Raw genomic sequence first — 23,728 nt, 5'->3', positions numbered from 1 at the left:
TGGGATATTTGGTAGTGAAAGGATAACAGCCAAAAGTAGATGCAACATCAAGTTTGGGGCTGTGGTGAAGGTCAGGATTGTCAGTGATCCCGCATGTTCATTCCACGTTTTACAGGCCATGGTTACTCTTTTACAGGCCATGGCTGTATTTTCAGAAGATTGAAGGCCATTTAGATACGTGTGGGCCTCTGTTTCACTCTGGCTTTGTTTGATACATGAAAGTTGTGATAAAATGTCCTTTAGATGCCCCACAGGGTCTTCCATGGGGCTTTCCAAACTATGTCTCATAACCCAGAAGCCCTGAGTCAGAGGTAGTTTCTGAACCCTTGAAAACTAACACTATACATGAAAATAATGAGCTGCATATGGGATTGGCAAGTAGCAGTCTGTATTTATTAGCAGTTTGTCTTTTCTATACAATGAAGAGAAAAGTCTTTTTAAGCAATTCCAGCCACTCAATTTAAAACTCTATTATTCTCATAGTCACAGTACTTTTCCTTTAAGATATATCAGTGTAATAGTACGCTTTTTTCCCGGCATTACAAAGAAAGAATTCAGAACATTGTTTGACTGTATCGACATTAGAAATTAGCATGATCTAGACTTTGTGACCTAGCAGGAAATTCTACATGTTTTGGTGGTAGGTTTAAGAATGTAACTGGAAGTTCCGTATCAATCAGATTAGTCTGTGTTATACTTGCCCGACAATAACAAAATCTCAGTGGTTCCACACAGAGATTTCTTTTTCACTGTAGTACTTACAGAGCCAGAAGGGGTTCTGTTGGCAGTGGCGCCACCACCCTCGGCAGCTGCCGTCTCACCCAAGTCCCCAAGACTTGCTCTGGCAGAGGAAAACAGGGTGGAGAGTTTGAGCACCGGCAATGAAATGCTAGGTGCCATGCCCACTCACATCCCATCGGCCAGAACTAGTCACGTGGTCAGGCTTAACTCCAGAGGGGGGGACTGTAATCTTCCATGTACTTACAGATACAAAGAGCCAGAGACTGAGAAACGTCAGTAATGTTGAATAGAGCTTTACCCTACTTTTCCCTTTGCCTAAGAAGAAAAGATGAGCATCCTCATCAACCTTGTCTTGTAGGACGGTTGTGAGGTCATATTCCTTAAGTGTCATCTTACCTTTTAGCATCACATCATAGAATGCCAAAGCAGGGGAGGGTGTGTGTGTCCGGGGGGGGGGGTGGTCTGGGGGTGGTAGGGTGGAGTTTGGAGGGTAGGGGTGAGGTAAATCGTTCTTCAAGGGACCCTCAAGTCTAATTGCTGAGTTTTGCAAATAAAGAAACTGACTTTCAAAGAAGGAGAGTGACTTACCCAAGGTAACATGCACGCAGTCCAGAGGAGGGCAAGATTGGAACCTAGCTGGGTCTCTCCCCTTTTCCACCACCACTTTCTTTCAGGACCCTGAGGTCATGACCTGAGCCAAAGGCAGACTGACTGAGCCACCAGGCACCCCCCCCAATCCATTTCTGAATTTTGTTTCAGTTTACAACTCTTGAGGAGTTCTTGATTAATGCAGACAATAAATTGCAAATTCTAGACAGGTAATCTCTTTGATTACAATAAAAATGGGAGCAGTTTGTCCTGAGGGCTGCATAAAAATAAGTTAATACTGTAGCATCCAGTGTATTAGGTGTATACAGCAGTTGAGGATGGTATTTCTCAAGCTCTTCCTATTTTAAAAATATGATTTAAAGATTATGAAAACATTAAAACCTTAAAATAGTTTTAAAATTACTGATCTGTCTCATCTAGCAGACACATTTTAAAGTTAAATTAGTCCTGTGACCTGTCCAGGGTCTTGGCAGGGAACAGCAGTTCCTAGGCTGATTCCGGTATGGAACTTGACCCCCAAGGCACTTCCTCCGACCTTGGTTAGACCACATGCCTTCTATGATTTTTTCTACTCCCAAGATTCTGTGGTTCCAGCATGCTGTGTTTAGTGGAAATACTTGCTAAGAAGCCTGATTTTACTATGATAAGCTTCCTCCTCATCTTATTGGTTGGGCCATTTTTTCTTCTCTATATTACAAAAATCTGTTATGAAATGAAATTTCAAAGTTATATTTTCTGAAAAGGATATGACCTTTATTTCAAATCCATTTGAGTAATCTCTGTATAAAATAAAGAACTGTGGTCTTCTACAGCAAGGAGAGTGAATGGTTATGGCTGACATGCCTTGGTACCTGTAAAGTCCAAATTTATAAGGAAACCCAAACTTGATTTTCATGGCCAGCTAGATCAATGCCCTATGCCACCCTTGCATGTATTCTGTTCCCTGGCATTTTAGCTTCTATTAAAAAACCTGGCTCAATTTGTTGATGACTTTGAGCCACAGAAGAGAAGAAGACAAACATCCTCAGCTCTGTCAACGACATGGTTTTCTGGCCATCCTAAGGAGCAAATAAATCATTTTGCTAGTTACTATCTCAATAGCTTTGTGTCAACCATGTCACCATTACCAACTTACTTGAGGCAAGAATTTTCCAGTGTTCAAGTAGACACTTTCTCTAGCAGTCCAATTCACTCCTTATCTCAGGGTTCATGCCTTGGCTAACTCACAAAACCCATAGGAGTCATTAACAACTAAAAATCAATGTTCTGCAGCAACGCCTATTAAGCTATGGGTTTGTAGCCTTCTTGTGCTCAAGATTTCCAGAAATTTATTTATTTTAAAGGGAGTAGGCTGTTTCCTATCATCATTTAAAAACACAAGTTGAGGGCGCCTGGGTGGCTCAGTTGGTTAAGCGACTGCCTTCGGCTCAGGTCATGATCCCAGTGTCCTGGGATCATGTCCCACATCGGGCTCCCTGCTCAGCGGGGAGTCTGTTTCTCCCTCTGACCCTCCCCCCTTTCATGTGCTCTCTCTCTCTCATTCTCTCTGTCTCAACAAAATAAATAAAATCTTTAAAAAAAAATAAAAAAAATAAAAACACAAGTTGAAGAAATTGAAATTATATAGTGATTTCTTTGCAGCCCTCAAATATATGTAGGATACAGTCACAAAAAGGGTGAGCTTAGATTTCAAAAGGGATTGAAAATCCCCAGGATCACTAGGATGACCCAAATAAACCCAAAGGAAAGGTGGTCTTGGGGGAAACCCTGACCTGTCAGCTCATGGTTCCCTTTCTGCTCGTCAAAGGACAACATTCTGGAGGCCTGAGGCTGAGAGATCTTCATAGGAAACAGAAGTTGCCCAAAGGATTTCATGTCCCAGACCCTTGGGTCTGCACTGGAGAGAAAGTCTCCATCAAATCCTTTTGTTACAACAGGAGAAAGTGGTTGGGAGACTTTTTAGTGTCAGGGCTTCCAGCAGCCCGTGGCGACAATGGAGAAGAGAAGACTCAAAGCTTCTGGGAAATCGGAGCTGTCCCATGAGTGTGAAGGGGAAGTCCATGATGATATTAAGGTGACTCCTTTCCATGAAATGTCAGGGAAGAGCAGGCACTCAGAAGTCACCTTTATAGCCACCACCTGTCAACCCCAGGCTGCATGTCCTCAGTCAGTGGACATTTGCTTTTGTGGCCCTTGTGTTCACCCACTTCCAGAGCAGTTCTGGCCCCCTCCTCTTGCAGGCCCTGCTCCTCCCCTGTCAGCATGTGCTATCCACCACCAGAGTCCCTGTCTCATCACCATGTTCACCTCACCTGTTTGGCCTGCATCTTATCACCCTGCTTCTGGGTTCTTGAGCTCTTTAGACATGGGTTAGCATCCTGATGCCTCGGTGTGTGACCTTGGGTGAGTCACCGAACTTCCCTCTTCCCTCCTCTGTTAAAATGGCAGTAAATATTTTCACCCGAGGAGATCCTTTCTATTACTTTTCTTGGGATGTTCATAAGAACTTCTATAGACCTCTCTGAGTAATGAGAGCACAACATTTTCGTGGGGCCCAGGGAGTCCATCCATTGTTGAAAGAGAATTTTTGACTTTTTGACTTTGGCTCTGGCTTTCTTTTAACTAGGGTTTATTCTACTCTGCCAAAGAAACGTTTTCTTTTTACTTCCGTATTTGCTGCCATTCCACATTCTTTAAAGTACATGCAGGCCATTCTCTCACTAAATAACATTCCAAGGCAGCTATTGTTTAAGCTAGGAATGAGTATCATTTGTTTGTATTTCTTTGAATGTGCCCTCTATGTTATCTTTAACTTGACTTTAAATAAAACATAATATGTATTGGGTGCCTTCCATGTGTCAGATGCTTTTTGCAAACTTCATCTGCCTTTGACATCACCAAACCAACCCAATAAATTAGAATATATCATTAATAGTTAGTGTTCCTAATTAGCATGTACTGTCATTTTAATAAAGTACCTTTGTTGTCGAAGGGTAAGGAGGCTAGATTCTTTTCAAAATTCCTACTTCACTCGGTTTTCCACACCTGGGGTAGAGCTTTTTCTTGAGCTGCTACAGCCCCAGGCGCTCCTTTCCACTTGGAGTCAGGGACTCGAATATAGGCATAATGCCTGGGAGAAATAATCAGCTTGTTTAAGTGACAGCTGACATCAGGAAGCCTTTTGAGCCCGAAGAATGACATGATGACAGCAGTATCTTGGAAAGATAAATTTCCCAACCACATGCAGGATAGATTACCTGAAACCACAGCATTAGCCTTTCTTATGCTGACACATCTGGGGGGCATGATTTAAAAGCTCATAAATATGATCTGTTTAAAGAAGGGACTGATGAAAATTGAGAATTTCAAGGTTCCACCAAAGAAGGTGAAGGAGCAGTATTTATGCAACCGGTTTGGATGTCCTAAATATTTGTGTACACAAGTGCATATTGTTAATGTGATCACTTGGAAGCCATGTGTCTTACGTGCCACTGCCCTACCTTCTGCTTTAAAGTTGCAAGAGTCGGGAAATTCTCTGCAAGCATGAGAATTATTCATCTGGCTGCCACCTGAATTATTGTTATGGAACACATTGAGTTTGACAGAGAACGCTGTTCTTAGCTATCCTTCAAAAGAAGCGTGAAGGAGCCTTCATGTTTAAATATTTCAGCCCAACTTCTTCCTTCTGAGCATGCATGGAACACACAGTGTCTTTATTTATTAATGAAATGAATATTCCTATTGGATGCATCGATGGTTAGAAGAGAGAATCAGAAGAAATTATCCTGATTGGATTTCTTGGTCATTCTAACACCAAAGAGCAAGCTCTTGGATGGGGTAATCTTATCTCCCATGGAACAGGATGCTTTTCCTCAAGTCATAAATATTTCCCAGCCTGATAAACCAGCAGTTTCCATTCCCAGGAAGACAAATGAGAAAGACAGTTACTATTCTGGTGAATAATTTTGGACCTAGGAATTTGCTATGAAAAAAAGGGTAGGGTTATAGATGTTACCTCCCTTGGGTGAATGCGCACTGAATGAATGGGAAGAGACAACATGGGAGAGCAGGAGAATAAAGAGAAGCTCTAGGAGATGCCGAATCAATTGTTAGTCCTCGTGAAAGAAGAGGCAACAGACTATATATAGGTGGAGCCCACGTGGAAGGGTCTTGGGGAAAGCCAGAGAGCAGCCCCCAGAGATATGAGCAATGAGAAGGAATTATTCCTATTTGATTTCTTGGTCATTCTGGCGGTTGGTATATGTGACCCATGGCCACAGGCCCTGTTCTCACAAGAAGGGTTTCCACTGGACTAGGGGACTATGCAACCAGCAGAGGAGAGAGAACCTGGGCTTTAAAGCCAGAAAGCCTTTTGTTTGAACCCTCTATCACACCTCTGTGTGACCTTACTTACCTTCTCTGAGCTCCAATAAAATAGTGAGGGTCAAGATCATTAAACAGGCTAACATATAGAAGATAACTAGTACAGGGTGAGTGCTCTCTCCGTGATAGCTGTCCCTTATAGACATGGGTCTTCCTACCGCCTGGATCCCTGCAAACTGCTTGCGTCCCTGCTTGCCTCTGCTTTCCACCCACAAATCCTCTAAGACTGTGCTCCAGTATGCCCAAGCTATAAGCTCCATCCATAGCCTCCCTTGCTCTGTTTCTAAAATGAACATAACCCCTTTACAATTCTTGAGGTTTTTCATAGCTGGTCTCCCACACAAGCCAGGAAAGACTCACAAAAGAAACACATTTTTTAAAAAAATAGAGAGGTAATAAATTTATAAGAAAATCTCTGAAAATCTTGATCGCCATTGTTCCAGAACATCGTGGAAATGCGAATGATCACAGCAGTTTGCCTGTTAAACCCTGGCTTACAACACCACCTGAGAATCGTGTGTAAGTAGAAGAAAGATTGCGGTGGACAGTATGAACAGACCAGGCTCCTCTGCGAGTAGAGAAATGTGTGTGCCTTGTGTGAGAATAATGAGGATGCCTGCGCTGCCAGGGACAGGTCACTTGAAGCCAGACAGACACACCCTCCAGGAGGAAAGCATACCAACATTATCCCAGCCCCTATTCTATGCCGGTTCTGAACTAGGTGTCTTCATCTCATTTAATCCTGTTCTCATTTAATCCTCACAAGGGATTTGAGAATTATACCTTACTGGCTCTGTTTAAGACTCAGAAAAACGATGTCACCTGCAGGTGTAGAGGGCTTTAGGGATGCTCTTAGGCATGCATGTGTCTAGAGGAAAAGACTTTCGGAGACAGGGGGAGTGTAGAAGAGAAATTTCAGATGCTGGAAATGGAAAGAAGGGGGGGCTTCAAGGAGTCTAGGCCAGGAATCCTAAAGGCAGGAAAAGAGGCCCAACGCAGGTGTAGAAGTTCAAGAAAGATGTGGGAGGGCCAGGAACAGAGCGAGGTTTACATCTCAGCAAGTGAGCTTCAGGTGCAAGGCCAGTTAACCACGGTCCTCCCACCCACTCAGGGCTCCTGCTTGGCCCTCCACCATCTCTTGGCTTCTCTCCTGCTTTGTCCCCTTCTTCTCTCTCTCGCCCTGGAAGCAAAACCGGACTCCTCCCATTTAGCCATATCTCAGTTTGGCCATTATATCTTGTTGCCTTGGTTTCTGCTGACCCCAACCGTTTATCCAAGTATTTTCACAAAGACCGTCTGTTAAAAGGAGTTGCTCTTGTAGCTGGTAGATAAAAGCATTCTCATATGGTTATGGGGACATAATAAGCACGAAGGAAAGAAGAGTCACCATTTGTGGTGAAGAGACAGTAAAACCCTGTCTCCAGAGAGCATCGCAGTGTCATGAAAAGGAGTCCCGGCAAGAAGTCCTCTCTCTGCCACCCTGGAGAAATCACTTCCCCTCCCAGGTCTTGGTGCTTCACCCGTGAGGCATGGAGGTGGGGGCCCCAGAGCCTCTCCTGCTGTGCATCACTGGGATTCTCAGGAGACTGTGTGTGAATGTGTGTCTTACCTCCACCCCGACCCCCCACCCCCGCCTTAAAAATCTCCCAGGGAAGAGCTCTCCGAAGGCATTCTTTCTTTCCAGTTTGTAACCAAAAGGGTAGTAGTGCCGCCCTATCTTTGTTTTGCCTGGATGGGAGAGTTGGCTGCCACTTACGGGTTGGTGTGCAACTTGAGAAAAGTAGAAAGAACATGAAGTAAACAAAAAGTGACCCCAAAAGCCAAAGAATCCCAGATTGCACAGGAATCACCTAAGGGTGCTGCTCAAACACAGATTTCAATTCAGTAAGCCTGGGGTGGGGGCCAGAATTTCTAACAAGCACTCAGATGATGCCTATGCTTGCTGGTCCATGGACCACACTTTGAGTAACAAGGGTCGAGAAAAGATCAAATAATGTTTATTATTCTTGATTTAAAAAAAAAAAAAACTGAGACAGAGGAGAAAAAAATCTATACTTTGGAAGGATTTCCATCCAAAAAGCTAAAATGAAAATGTTTAGGGTGTTAGAGGAAAGTTCCACCCAAAGAGAGAGAATTAATATGACCAAATCCAATGAACAAATTAATGATCACCAAGATCTACACCTTGATCCCGGCTCTAAGATGACTCCATCACGGGCCTGCACACCCCTGACCTACCACCCCCACCCCCCACAGCATCTGTAAGGCTTCTACCTGAAATAGGCAACATTGCTGTTCTTCCAGGTTCCCACGCCATAGACCTAGAAATCTTCCCTACTTTGCCTGCGATAGAGCATCCTTCTTCAGTCCATTGGCTGTTTCTTCAGTGTAACATCGTCAGTGTGCCTTTGCCCTCTGTTCTCATTCCCTCTCTCCATCCAGGCCTCCTTCCCTCTGTGCCCATCCAAATGTAGCTGTCTTTATGCTTCTCGACCTCTAGTCTCTCCATCTCCACTCCACATCTATGTCTGCTCAGCATCTCCCCAAAACAGCATTTCAGTGTGCTATTCCCAACTCCACAGCCTTGGGACTCAAGCCCCCGAACTTTTCCCTCTTCGTCTCCCCACCCAGCCAGCCAGCCAGCCAGTCTTCTCAGCCATCCCTGGAGATCACCCAGTGACATCCAAAAGCCCACTAATTCCCAAAGTTTAATGCATTTACGCAGATTTCTAAGCATTGTCATGAGCAATCAGAAAACAAAAGGCCTGACTCGTTCACTCACATTTTTATATGCTCCCCAAAAACGTTTTGAGAAGCAGAAAGTCCTATCTTAACAACCGTAAATATGCAATCAACCTGAATTGCTGAGCCCACCCTTCTGGTATTTCTCAACAATCATCCTTTAAATGTTCAACCACTGTTTCCTGTCCCTAAACTAGTTGCTTAGGTGAGTACCATTTTACCAAGGCTTCTAGGTGCCATCTTGTGGAGAGAGATGCAAACAGGCACGTTTGGAGAGACGCTTTGTGTCAAGGAAATGACAAGGATGCAAGCAAGAGTCTCCCTCATTGCCTTCTGGTTGGTGCTGGATTCACCCATAGTCCTCTGAGGGCCTTCTGGTTGGACCCACACCTGCAGGCTCAGGCTGCCTGAGCCCAGGAGGCCATAGAAATGAGGCCAGGGTGCAAGCAGCCTCCATCCTAGGGCACATTCATCAACCCAACTCACCATTGCCTTTTGCCAATACTTCCTTCCAGAACTTGACCCTATAGAATGTAGACAGTGTCTCTCTGTTCCTTTCTTCAGGAAACTTCCTAGTTCTGACCCCTTGGCCACCCAAGCCACAGTATCTGACAGACCTGCCCGGCATGGTATGGGCCCCTCCTGCGGCCCTATAGAGTTTCCATACAATCTGACCAAGTATTTTACTTTTTTCTAAATATATATATAGTTTATTATTTTGAAGTTTGATTCTTTTGACTCATTTTTCTTTTTTTCCCATTTTTAAAAATTTAAATCAACTAATTAATGTATAATGTATTATTGGTTTCAGAGGTAGAGGTCATTGATTCATCAGTCTTATATAATAACCAGTGCTCATTACATCACGTGCCTTCCTTAATGTCCATTACCCAGTTACCCCACCCCCCCACCTCCCTCCCCTCCAGCAACCCTCAGTTTGTTTTCTATGATTAAGAGTCTCTTATAGTTTGTCTCCCTCTCTGGTTTCATCTTGTTTTATTTTTTCCTCTCTTCCCCTATGCTCCTCTGTTTTGTTTCTTAAATTCCACATATCAGAGAGATCATATGGCAATTGTCTTTCTCTGATTGACTTATTTCCCTTAGCATAATACCCTCTAGTTCCATCCACATCATTGCAGATGGCAAGATTTCATTTTTTTGATGGCTGAGTAACATTCCATTGTATATATGAGCCACATCTTCTTTATCCATTCATCTTTCGATGGACATCTGGGCTCTTTCCATAGTTTGGCTATTGTGGACATTGCTGCTATAAACATTGGGGTGCAGGTGCCCCTTTGGATTACTACATTTGTATCTTTGGGGTAAATACCCAGTAGTGCAATTGCTGGATCATATGGTAGCTCTATTTTCAACTTTTTGAGGAACCTCCATACTGTCTTCCAGAGTGGCTGCACCAGCTTGCATTCCCACCAACAGTGTAGGAGGGTTCCCCTTTCTCTGCATCCTCGCCAACATCTGTCGTTTCCTGACTTGTTCATTTTAGCCATTCTGACTGGTGTGAGGTGGTATCTCACTGTGATTTTGATTTGTATTTCCCTGATGCCCGGTGATGTTGAGCATTTTTTCATGTGTCTGTTCTGACCAAATTTTTAAACAGAATTCTTTTTAAACAGAGAATTCACCGTACAGCCTTACATTTTATTTTTTTATTTTTTTAAAGATTTTTTATTTATTTATTTGACAGAGAGAGACACAGCAAGAGAGGGAACACAAGAAGGGGGAGTGGGAGAGGGAGAAGCAGGCTCCCCGCCGAGCAGGGAGCCTGATGCGGGGCTCAATCCCAGGACCCTGGGATCATGACCTGAGCCGAAGACAGACACTTAACCGACATTTTAAAAGAAAGGGGGAGAGATGCCTGGGTGGCTCAGTCGGTTAAGTGTCTGTCTTCGGCTCGGGTCATGATTCCAGGACCCATCATGATCCCAGAGTCCTGGGATCCAGTCCCATGTTGGGCTCCTTGCTCAGCAGGGAGCCTAATTCTCCCTCTGCCTGCTGCTCTCCTGCTTGTGATCTTGTGCTCTCTCTCTCTCTGACAAATAAATAAAATCTTTAAAAAAAAGAGTAAAGTGGAAGTCCAGAGGTTTCTATTACTGGATGCAAAAATATGTACACCTTATTTTTATTATAAAAGCAGTTGTCATTGTCATTATTCATTAATGCCCCCCCATTTTAATCCATTGGGAAGAAGACCATGAAACTGAAGCATCGGCACTTTACAGTTTGGAGAACCCCTACTCTCCATGGAGAGATGACCCTCATGGCAAGGAGGGTGGTAATTCTCTTGCAGCATGTGAAATGTTTCCCTCTCGGGGCTTCTTTCATCAGATTTGTAAACATCGTTGCAGCTGATTCTCACCCAATTTTATCCAACGAGAGCGCCAACATTTTCTTCTAGTTAAGTCACTGGTGAAGGTGCTATTCTCTAGTGAAACAGGATGAGGTACTGAAAAGCGACAACCATAAGCTTGATTAAAACCAGATCACTAGTTTCACAATTGCCTTCATTAGGGAAGCCAAAATACCTTTCATCCCATGGACCGTTTCTTCTCTTCAAATGAATGACAGTGTCAGTTTGTTTCCCATGGATTCCTGTTTCTAATTTAATTTTGTCGACATACGGCAAATTCCTCTGACTTTAGACATGGCAGGATTCCTCACATCGGTGCTGTACCTCTCTTTTTCAGAAACAGTTTAGCACCAGAAGACACCTTAGAGATGATCCAGTTGAGGGAGAAAATTGGTCCTATAACTTTGATCTCTCTCTTTTTTTTTAAGATTTTATTTATTTATTTGACAGAGAGAGACACAGTGAGAGAGGGAACACAAGCAGGGGGAGCGGGAGAGGGAGAAGCAGGCTTCCTGCGGAGCAGGGAGCCCGATGTGGGGCTGGATCCCAGGACCCTGAGATCATGACCTGAGCCGAAGTCAGACACTTAACGACTGAGCCACCCAGGTGCCCCTAACTTTGATCTCTTGATGCCTCAACCAGCTGCTCTTTCATTCAACAAACACTTACAAGTACCTACTGTATACTAGTCACTGTGCTCTTTCCAGTACATAATCCCGCTCACACTGAAATTAAGCCAAATGGCAAGCTTGAAGAGCCCTAGGCTACTTGTTAGTTTGATGGCAGTGTGGAAGTGGGTTTTTATTTTCGCTGGATAATTAAGTATTCTTTGCTCATTAGCTTCTGACATGGACAGAGTGCTGTTTTGGTGCTTCTGTGGAACTGTCATTGTTCTGATGCTTTCTGGGGGATCTATCATGCTCTTCTCTGGTGTCCCATGAGCTATGGATTATGCAAGAGTGGTGATTCTCAATCAGTTGGAGGTGATTCTGTTACTACGGGGACATTTGGAAATGTCTAGATACATTTTCATCTGTCCCACTGAGGGGAGGGATGCCACTGGCATCCAGAAGCTAGGGTTGCCACCAGCCATCCTACAATACAGAAGACAACCCCCACACCCAGGAACTCTCTGGCCCAAAATATCCCTAGAGCCATGGTTGAGAAACCATGGCCGTGAGAGAGAAGGTAGGAAGGTGAGATGCTGAACTTCCAAACCCTGCCTCATTTTGCATGTTGGAGTTCTGCATTTCTGCATGAGGTTTTGTTTGAGAAGTATGTTTTTTTTCTGCTTAAAAAAAAGCACTTGAAGACTAAGGAGGTAGAAGATGGCAACTCTATGCCTTCTGTTTTAGGGTTGAGACAGAATGGGAGAAGTCAAGTGGGTGGCATATAGGAAACAGATGAGGGCAATCAGGGGTAAATCTGGAAGCATCAGCCTGAGCCTCAGTCTTGACCACACAGGGCTCTGCACATCTCCCTCCCACCTTGATATACTGAATCATGGGATCATGTCCACCTTCCGGTTTAGTCCAGAGGTTGGCATTTTTTCTAGAAAGTGCCAGATCATAAATATCTTGGGCACTGTGGGCCATACTATCTCTGTCACAACAATTCAACCCTGCTGTTATAGCACAAAAGCAGCCCTAGACAATAAGTAAACAAATGGGCATGTTTGTGTTCTAATAAAGCTTTATTTACAGCAAACAGGTTGTGGGCCAGATTTGGCCTGTGGACTGTCATTTGCCAACCACTGATTTAGACCATAAGTAGGAATCCTGTTTGTTTTACCCTCATGTCTCCCTGCCTACACCTTGTTGGCACATAGTAGGGGTTGCCTCAGGAAATATTTCCTGAACTATATTGAGGGTCAATCGTGTAGGCATAAGTGTTAGCAGATTTTAAAAGAATAACAATGGGGGAAGACCCATCCAGCATTTGCCAGAGAATTTCTATATATTGTTTAACTGTTTTTCTATGTTGGACACTTAGGATGTTTCTGATTTTTTAAATTAATAATAACAAATGTGATGAGCTGCTTCCTACAGAAATCATTGGCCTAATTTCTTACTATTTCCTTAGCATAAATTCCTAGAAGAAGAATTAGGGTCTTATATTACTAAATGGCTTTCCAGGAAGGTGGTATTGATGTACATTCCTAACAGTAATAAGAGGGAGATATTATCATTATGCAAAGGATTTCTTTCAACAGAATGTCATGAATAAAGGTTTTGGCATCCATATGTATTTCCACAAATTAGCTTACTGCAAATAAAAGTAAATTGGTGTTAGATACTAATCATTTTAATAATAACATTCTCCCACACTGTTGTGACAGCATGATTATTAAGGCACGTTGTGTTACCTGTCCGTGTCATCTAGCCAACCAGTTGAGGTTGCCGTATCTGGTGTGTTTAGTGAGCACACACAGGAACATCTGTTTCCCATTAGGGAATCAGAAGCTCCACTATCTGCACGCCCAGCTCCGGCCTACCCTGCCATGATGTACAGAGGCCTCCTCCCAGTGAAATCCACCACCAGATAGTCACGCAGATTGCTCATTTCCCTCAGGAAATTTCATTTAGGTTAATTTTGGCACACAATTGAGGGCAATTCTTGAGCAATTTCTCTTGTGATGGCTTGCAACGTGTAAAATTTTCCTACAACATGTTGCAGAAATCACTGGAAGAATACTAAGGATGTCTGATAGTTGTCCAATTGCCTTTGTAACAGCAAGAAATATCTCTTTTGAACCACAGTACATGGTAAAAAAAAAAAAAAATGAAATAAATGTAGATCGAGGAGCAAGTGTTCATCCTGTCCCTTTTCACGAGGTGCTGTTGGAACAGGAAGGGTGAAGGGACCACGCAATGTGCCTTACCCTTATGGTGAACATTGGCCCTTTCTTAGCTCTTTGGATTTTTCTGACTTCCTCCAAATGAAGAAGAGAATATCTGTGACTGAGAAGTACTAGAGAGTGTTCTAGAAATAGGAGTGGGTCTGTGGTTACGTGATGATGGAATTTACTTAAAAATGGATAGGTTCCCAATGAAATCCAGTATATGAAGGCAATAATTAACAAAACCCCGTGTTTTCTGAGAAGCCATCCTATATAAGCATTTTGCTATATGCCTTCAATGTTTACCTCATTAGGTCCTCCCAGCACTGCTGTGAGATAGACACCATACCATCCCCAGCCACAAAGAACCAGAGGCTCAGGATGGCTAATTAACACATCCAAAGATTAGCACTCCTAAGTGGCAGAGCCAGCACAAAACCCGGGTCCAGCAGACTCTAGCGCCCACTTGAAGTCCCCACGGATGGCCCTTGGGTGACACCTCTGAATTTGGAGATACAGACCAGCATTATTAAGTCATGCCCATCAGAGACCAACTGACCAGCTTCCTCAGGTATAAGCCAGGATTCAGGCCCCATTCATTTCTGGGCATCGTCCCCTGAAAGATCTGGATGGTGGTGGAGATGTTTTCCGTGCCGACCCCAGAAGGAAGTGACCATCCAGCCCCGAGGAAACAGGATGTCACCTTTAGTTCTTGGCAGCACTTGGCAGGTCACCCACTTCGCTGAAGCCAACCTCCAGGCCATTTGGACGTCAGTCAGGAAAAACTGCTACAGCCCTCCCTCCCCACATCTAGATTCCTCCAGAGCGGCCACGCTCTACTCCGGAAGTCTGGCATATGGGGGTGGCATTCGTGGAACTGTGCAGAGCATTTTAATGTAATATCTGTTTCACAAGATAAAACGACATTTAGCCTGGCTGTGGTTGTCTGAGGCCAACCTTGTGATCATCCCATTCTGATTGGGCTGAGGGCTGAGGATTCGTGGGATGTCTCTCCTCGTCTTCGACAGCTCTCCTTTGTCCTTGAACTATCCCTGACACCCTGTTTAGAAGAGAGAGACTCACTAGCCTGTCTGTTCTCCCCACTCTGGGACCCTCTCCACAGCAGCCAAAACTATCATCTGGAGAACAAATCCGAGCACGGCCCTCCCTTTCTTGAGACATCCAATGGTTATTGCTGATGCCATCAGATAAAATTCTCATTCTTCATCCTGGCAACCAAGATTCTTCAACACTTCAACTGAATTCTCCAGCCTGACTTCATCCCTCCCAGCAACCCTACACTTGAGCCGTGTCATTCCTCGAACATGTTTTCCTACTCCCTAAGTGTTCTTTCCTACTTCATGCCTTGTGCACAGCGTTCCCTTTACTGGAGTGCCCCATGAGGATGAGCTCGGTCTGGGACAAACTGAGTCCAGGGGGTAGCAGGAATGGAAAGGAAGGAGGGTGAGATTTTGCTGGACAGGGCAGGGACAGTGTGCCGACCCACTCTTGTCTCCATCTTCCCCATCGGTGACAGTCAGACGCATGTCCTTAATTTGATGAGAATCTTGCTTTGGCAATGTGGCGTTTTGTTTTGTGTCTTGCTTTCTTTCAAAGCCAAGGAGAAACCCAAGGGGTCAGGGACGGAAATCATGCATGGAAAACATTTTCCTTATTTTTCCACTAAAATGTGCATGGGGCAGGGGCAAGAAATATTTGAGGGAGGAGAAATACATAGCAAACATGGCATTTTGAAAGATTAATTGGATGTGGATGAACATATTGAGATGATGTTCTGTTATTGTCAAAAATAATGTTTTACAGAGAAGCTATTTGTGAAGAGAGACCAGTTATTATTGATGGGCTAATGTGCCCTCAGGAATATGGAAATAATAATGCAGAGGTACAGTGCCTACAGAAAGCTGTCAGTCAAGCGTGAGGTTGGAGCGGAAAGCCTGAACACCTTCTGATTTGACTCTGCATATAGGATTTGACCTGTAGGGCCCGCATGAACAGACCCAGGGGTATTTCACAAAATCAAAAGTGGATTTTGAATGGTTTGTTGACCACTTTGCCCTCTGAGATGTGGTCTGATGATTGCTCTTAGAATTCGAGAACCAACACAAACCTGTGATTTCAGCAAACATGTGTCTCAAGTTTTAGAATCCCATTCTGATTTCAAGTATCATTCCTGATCCCCAGAACCCAGTGAACTAATCCTGTCATCCCGGTACTTCACTGTCCAGGCTATCATCTGCTCCCTTCCATCGGCCCATAGAAATGTGACAGAATTCTTTGCTCAGACCACATGTCCAAATTTTAGATTCAGGAAGCATGATTGTGAGCCCTATGAAATCAGCTTCAGCAGTGGGAAAGGATGGCATAAAGAGAATGATCTTGCGCTTTGTTCCAAGGTTTGATTTTTTGTCATGCAAAATAAAATTGCCCCAACAGAAAACATGAACAGGGAGGGTCATGATAAAGCTAAAAGATCTTAGAATGAGTAATGGGAAGAATCCTTTTTGGAGGAAATTCAGGAAGGTCAGTGGAGTTCCTTTAAATGCCAATAAGCCTGTCTGAACAAGGACCACCCCGTTATTTATTTAGATGCGGATCATGGGGTTTGCTGATGTTTCTGGCCATTGCCTCCCTTCCCCCCTTCCCCTGGGAAATATGCTTTGAGAGAGCCAAGCAAAAGCCTGCTGCTCCAGGCTCTTCAGAGCCCCAGTGACCAGTGGAGACCCAGATCTCAACCAATTTGATTTAATTTCCTAAGACATTGGGCCTGCGAGTACCTCTTCTGGGAGTACTTTGTTAAATGTTTATACAGTCTGTCATTTAGAATGCAGGACTTGGGGACAAACCCCAATTTTAGATGCAGTACTCATCATGGTCCCACAGAACTTTATATAAAAATCCCAGATCGGAGGGGGGGCGTACCTGGGCGGCTCAGTCAGTTAAGTGTCTGCCTTCAGCTCAGGTCGTGATCCCAGAGTCCCAGGAATGAGCACCACGTCAAGCTCCCTCATCCGGGGGGAGTCTACTTCTCCTTCTGCCGCTCCCCCTTCCGCTCCCCCTGCCCATGCTCTCTCTCTCTCTCTCTCTCTCTCTCACAAGTAAATAAATAAAATCTTAAAAAAAAAAAAAATCCCAAATGATCTCGCCTCTGAACCCAACAGGGGGATGGATTTGCAGGACAAATTCCCTGTCCAGCCAGTGTAAACAAGTGGCCCGTCCCCAGCCCCTCCCTGTTCTTTCTCTCTACGTTACTTTTCTCCTATCTTTCTCCACCATCAAGCATACCGTTTGATTTACTTGTCCTGTTTGCTGTTTGTGGCCTGCCCCCTGCCCCTAGAGTGTACATTTCATACATACCGTGTGAAGAAGTTGCTGGCCCAGAGTGGGTGCTTTGTGACTCTGTCAAGTGAGGAAAGAATGCACTTGGACACCTGCAGGAGCTGAATGGGGGCAGGAGGGAGGTCAGTGCAAGACCCACCAATAGATCTTCCATCGCCCCCTCTCCCCATCTGCCCCCATGCTCCTGCGATGTGTTCCAAGTCTTTTGTTTTCCACCTCTCGGCAGAGCATTGGCTGTGACGACTACCTGGGCTCGGACAAAGTGGTGGACAAGTGCGGGGTGTGCGGAGGCGACAACACGGGCTGTCAGGTTGTGTCAGGCGTGTTCAAGCACGCCCTCACCAGCCTGGGCTACCACCGAGTGGTCGAGATTCCCCAAGGAGCCACCAAAATCAACATCACCGAGATGCACAAGAGCAACAACTATTTGGGTAAGCTTGGTCTGTTTCCAGAGGAAACCGTCTGTCACTATTGGATGATTCATTCCTTCCCAGGAGCGTGACACAGCAGGGTCCAGACGTCCTTGGACTTGGAGAAGGTGCCACTGGGGAATGCCAAAGCACCACTTGGCCTCCTCCTTGACATGAGAAGCGTGGGTGGAGGAAATTTTTAAAGTCCTTGCAAATAAATATGTAACGCCTACACATATAAGCCAGCCTTCGTTCCTTCCAAGAGAAATGTGGTTATGCACTAGATACTGGGCTAAATGGTTTCTCTGAGATGGGGGAGGCTCTTTGAAAAGCCGAGGTACGGGCCAGTCTTCGTTCTGTTGGAGTTCAGCCAGGGGCCTTCGATGATCCTGTCTGGAGCTTCATTCCCTACAGGTCTGAAGTAAAAGCCGTGTTTCTCTTCTTTCTGCTTCATCTGCCCAGGGCAATGGTATATGTGTATAGTATGTGTATATCTTCTGAAGAGCTGCGGTCATTTTGGGTAATATCAACACTGAGAGGCCATTTTTACCCATTTTCCCGCGGAAGTTTAGATCTTTGTTGATACTTCCTTCTGGGTTGCTGACTGATTGCATTTTATGCAAAGCAAATTGGGTCATACGAATTCATTTTGACCAATTCCTAATTCACGTGAGCATGCACAGATTAGTTAACAAAGTAATATAAGGAAAGCAATTTCTTCAAGTCATTTAGTGAACAGCCATATTCATTTTCATTTTTTAATGATTTCTTGAACAGGAACTGAGAGAGCACAGATGTTATGTGCCAGGCGCTATTCTTAGTGCTTTTCATGTACTAAATTACTGAACCCTCTCAACAACCCTAGGGGAAAGGAGCTGTTCCCATCCGCATTTTATATAGATAAGGAAACAGGCACAGAGAGATTATGTAACTTGCTAAGGTCACACAGCAAGGAAAAGGTGGAGCTGGGATTCGAACCCAGGCAGTCGATCTCCAAGTGTGGTAGTCTATCAAGATATAGTACCCATGAGCAATTCTCCGAACCCGAGTTCTTCTCGTACACCATTGGCCATGCAGCAATCAATGGCTGCAAGCACTGAGAGAGGATTAATTTTGCAAATTTCGAGTCCAGGAACACCGCAGAAGGTAACTCCAGGCCTGATAACTGCAGATGCTGCAGCTCTTCTTTCTGCACCGGGGCAAGCGTAACCAAAATTCGCTTCTCCTGGATTGGTTGGCAGGAGGAGGAAGGGACGGCAGAGGAGACTCTGAGACAAGTCCATCTAAAGGGGAAATCTGTCCCATTTGCTCTGGCAAGCCCAGGCACCGCCAAAGTAGCAATAGCCTAGTTTTCCCAACGAGTAGTTTGGGTGTTGTCTTTAGTTGCGAGGAAATAGTCTTTGTGTGTTTCCTTCTTCTTTTTTTTTTAATATTAGAAAATCACATCTCCATGAATATCCTGTCTTCTAGAATGGCAAGTGTTCTACAGGGGATTATTCGAAGTGCAATTCCATTCAATGCATCAGCAAATAATGCCACTTTTTTATGAACTTGGTGTTGTTTTTAGTAAATTTTCCCTTGCTCAGTTTAGAAAGCTGGTTTTAAGCTGTGCCCTCTGAAGATAAAATCCTGGGTGAATATCCACCTGTTGTCTGAATGGAATCTGCTCTCAGAGCCTCAGTATTTTCATCTAGAGTAGGGGAGTAAGAATCTTGACCTTATAAGTATTCGTGACAATCAATAGGATAACAGATATTCAGAACCCAGTCACTTATTAGCAATTAACGAATGGCCATTCCCTTTCTTTTGTCTCAGAGACCTTGTCAGTGCACCAAAGCTTCATGGAGTCAAATTTCCCTGTCCCGCTAAAAAAGACTCAGTGGGAGAGTGATTCAGAAAGCCACATTTACCCTTGTAGATGCCCAGAGACCAGTGGGGTACCGGAGAAGGCCAGAGTCCATCGGCAATATTACATGATGTTCTGTGGGCACGGGAGGGAGAATGGAAACAGAAGAGGAGACTGTAGGGAAAGGTTCCAGAGCTGATGATCCAGAGCTTCTGTCTGCAGCACTTAAATCATTTAAAGCACTGGAACGCTCTTTTTTTCCTTTTGATACAATTCACATATCATAAAATTCAGGCTTTTAAATGGTCTTTTTTTTTTAAAGAGTTATTTATTTATTTATTTGAGAGTTGGGGGAAGGGGAGAGGGAGAGAGAGAATCTCCAGCAGACTGCCCGCCGAGCACAGAGCCAGACGCAGGGCTCGATCCCACGACCGTGAGATCACGATCGGAGCTGAAACCAAGAGTCGGACGCCCCACCGACTGGCCCCCCTCCAGGCGCCCCAGATAGTCTTCTTCTCATCACAGGTGTTCTCTCTACCTGTCTCACGCATCCTGCTAAATCTCCTATTCTGTCAGGTCTGTGTATTTTATTTTATTTTTTTAAAGGTAGATGTTGTTTTTTGTTTTTTTTTAAGATTTTATTTATTTATTTGAGAGAGAGAGAATGAGAGAGAGAGAGAGCATGAGGGGGGGAAGGTCAGAGGGAGAAGCAGACTCCTCGCTGAGCAAGGAGCCCGATGCGGGACTCGATCCCGGGACTCCAGGATCATGACCTGAGCCGAAGGCAGTTGCTTAACCAACTGAGCCACCCAGGCGCCCAGGTCTGTGTATTTTAAAAGTTAAATTGCATGGGATTGCTTGAGATTAGAGCATGGGTCTCTCTAGCTGTTTTTGAACTGTTCAAGGACTATTTTTTACGTTACACATTTTCAGACACTTAAATGTTTTTCAAAGAGCTATGTGGTGGGTTTCTCTACAGTTTTCCAGGTAATGATGAAGGTTTCAGTGTTCTTACCTCGTATTCCTGGCTAGGAAAACTATTTTGTATAAAAGTGTGACTCGATGCACAAAATTGATTTGGCTGTTCGCATACAGCTGTTCCGTAGAATAGGCAACAGACAGGAAATAAACAGTTCAGATTTTTATCATTGCTTTCAAAAAATGCACAACTTTTAAAGGTTTTTTCAGGTGCCTATTGTTTCCCAGAATTAGCTTTAGTTATTTGTAATGCAAATCAAGCTTTTTCTTGTGAAACACTCGGTATCTTTTAATGACTAATTCTCCAAACTTGTTAGAAATAGAAAGTAGATTTCTATGAAAACAGAAGGATTTGTATTATTAGTGCCAGAAAAGATGGTCTTACCACCTCATTTTAAAAGGTTTTTTAAAACCCTCAATATGTGAGTGACGTTCTCAATATGCCAGTCATCTAGTTAATGAGAGGAGTCATGTGTATAGTAAGTATTTCAGTCTCCAAGCGTTTTGCCGTGCCTGGCCTTCTGATTTTTCAAATTGAACATTCTTTACTTTGCCTGCTTCAAGAAAGATCTAGCTTTACTAAAGATGCAATTATAGAGTGAGGATGTGAAAATCGACATTGAAAAATCAGAAACCACATATGTAGAAGAAGGAGGCATGCATCCCCCAAATCTTGCCTAATATGTAAATAGTGATGGGGCATTCAACCTGACTCTGAGTTTATGGCTTAATTTGGTTTGACCGTCGAGAACTGGACGTTCTAGATTCAGATTCCGAAGGCCTGAGTTCTGGCCCTACCCCTGCCATAACTCACAGGGGGACAAACACACGTGGAGCTGGGGCAACAGGCCAAACGCAGCACTTCACGATGCTCACTGTTCTCTGAGCAAAGCTAGAGAAACTGTGACCTTTAATGGTGCACGGATTTTAGGAGATAGAATATTTGTCTCATTTTAGGTTGGAAGCCAATGAAATTCTGCAGACTTGAGCTCCACTTTTCAGTGTTTCTTTGAATTTGTTCACATACTCCAAAATACTGACGAGTTGGTGGATTATAGATTCCTAGATACACATTTTTTTTTAACGGAAAAGACTTTGGAACCCATGTATCTGCTAAAGCCTATGTATTCTCCTTTTGCATGTGAGTTATTCTGAACCCTGCTCTTTGGAAATAAAAAGCTAAATCTAATTTTATTAAAATGATTGGCATTTTATATTCCTTACCACTTCCTTAATAATAAGATGTTGTAAAATTATTCTAGCTGAAATATCAAAGTTGGTGTAGTTCAGCTAGCTCAGTTTACTAATGTCATTATGTAACAGTTCAGAAATCAAACATAAAAGCATACCTAGCCAAATTGATTCTACAGGACATGTTCTACCTGCCAACATGTAACATTGTCACAGAGCCTTAGACTTGGAAGAAATTTTTGAAAGGTCTATAAGCTTTTAAACATAAACTGGCAATAGCTTTACTGTTAAGCACGTTTTCCTAAAAGTTTTAAACAATAATAATAACCACCAGCATTTAAAAAATCAGGTATCATGGATCATCTATAATTTGCAAACCTTTAATTTATCAGTTGAGCAGCTCTCTATATAGGAAGGACTGGAGTATTTAAATAATAAGATGTCTTATATTTGTATGACAATTAATCCCAAAGATTTTCCATATGCATTGTAAAAATTTTGAACAATACAGATGATATAGAGCAAAAAGATGAGATTCCTTCTGTGTCCCAGCCCCACACCTGGTCCACTGCCGTCAAGTGTTAAGGCAGATAAATGACCACTCTTAGCCTTTCTCTGTGCATCTTCCAGTCCTTTGTGGAAGTACAAATATATATCTTCTAAAAGTGGTGTTAGTATACATACTTTTTGCAGTTTGCTCCTTTACTTTAATATTATATCATACCTTTTCATATTACTGCATAAAGTTAATTCATTATTTTCTGAGTACAGAATATTCCATACATCAGAGGTAATATAATCTATTTAAACAGTTCTCTATTGAGGGATGTTTAAATTGTCCCATTTTCTAATATTGCAAATAATACTTTCATTTTTGTGGTTCAAGATGGCAGACTGAGTACATGAGTTGTTTTTTTTTTTTCTCCTTTCTCTGAAGATTCCATCAAAATGAACCTAAAGGAATAAGACAGGATATAACCTACGACCACCAGAAAAACAAGAGGGGGGCATCTGTGAAATGATTTTAACAAATTTCTGGAACAAAATTTCTGAAAGCAGGTGGAAGAATGTTCACTAATAGAGAGAGGAAATCACAGCCTAGGTAGCAGAGGGGACTGTGATGAGGAGGGGCCAGCCTACATGCAGAGCCCTGGAGCCTCTAAGTCTGGGGGCAGCAGATAAAATGGACGGTGGGAGGAAAAATGGAACTGAAAAATGGGGGAATATATGAACAGGCTCCCCTGCACACACATTCAGAATGCTGGCATCAACCTCCTTATCTAAAAGCTGATGGGAACTAGGGCATGGTTGTGAGGATTGGTGCCCAAGATCTCAGCGTTCATTGTGGAGTTTGAGGAAGGAGTGGCTCAGTGACTGATGCCCCATTCTCTCACCCTCTAAAAGTTGCCCTGTTAACAAGCTCTACCGAGCTTGTTACAGAGTTCTCAAGCAGCCTTCCCATTGCTTTCGTCTTAAACATCAATGGATCTAACATAAGTGGACAACCAAGGATCAGTAGACATTTTTCTAAAGCCTACAGCATGAAAGAGAAAGCCCAAGATAAATAACTGGAAAAGCTGTTTCTAGAAGAAACAGAGCAGATTCTTGGAGAAGAAAATCTATATAAAAGTCCTCTTACAAGTAATACTGCCATGAATATCCTAATAGGTATATCCTTTCATACTTATATAAATATTTCTGTAGGATAGATTCCTAGAAATAGAATTTGTAGGTCAAATGGAATGAACACTTACAATTCTGAGAGATGAAGCAAGATTCCTCTCCAGAGCAGTTGTAACCAATTGGTACCCCCACCGAAAAGTGTCTTTCTCCACACCCATACCAACATAAAATATTATGAATGTACTTAACTTCTACTACATCTTTTTTATTTGCATTTTCCTGACCACTCATTTTTATTGTGATTTGTACATCTGTGAATTTGTTATTTTTAAATTGTTTGTGGTTTTCTTACTGATTTTAAGAACTCATATATAAGTTATGAATAATAACCATCTTCTCATATATATGTATTAGTCTTTATCTTGTGTTTCAACTATGCTTATGATACCTATTTTTCCATGAAGAAAAATTTTTATCTTCTTTGTCAAATCTGTCGATCATTTTTTTTTTTTATAGCTAGTGGGTTTTGTTTTACCTAGGAAGACCTGCCCACCTCCAACATTATAAAATTATTCTCTAATATTTTCTTCTATTACTTTTATACTCATTTTGTATATTTAAATATTGATTTATTTGAA

The 23,728-nt window shown here is 43.2% G+C and overlaps 1 protein-coding gene across 5 annotated transcripts in view; it reads left to right on the top strand.

The window, feature by feature from the left end:
• The window catches only part of THSD4 (thrombospondin type 1 domain containing 4), a 580,925-nt gene that overhangs the window by 441,926 nt on the left and 115,271 nt on the right, over nucleotides 1-23,728 (top strand). For all 5 annotated transcript variants that reach the window (XM_064570218.1, XM_064570219.1, XM_064570220.1 and 2 more), the window contains one exon: nucleotides 17,269-17,473. In XM_064570218.1, coding sequence (XP_064426288.1) covers nucleotides 17,269-17,473 — 205 coding nt within the window. The remainder of the gene's footprint in view (nucleotides 1-17,268; nucleotides 17,474-23,728) is intronic.

Source organism: Mirounga angustirostris, unplaced genomic scaffold (genome assembly GCF_029215605.1).
Source record: "Mirounga angustirostris isolate CCGP_5_RB_7025 unplaced genomic scaffold, mMirAng1.0.hap1 SCAF_9, whole genome shotgun sequence".
NCBI classification, from domain to species: Eukaryota; Metazoa; Chordata; class Mammalia; order Carnivora; family Phocidae; genus Mirounga; species Mirounga angustirostris.
This window is presented reverse-complemented; position numbering and strand designations above follow the sequence as displayed.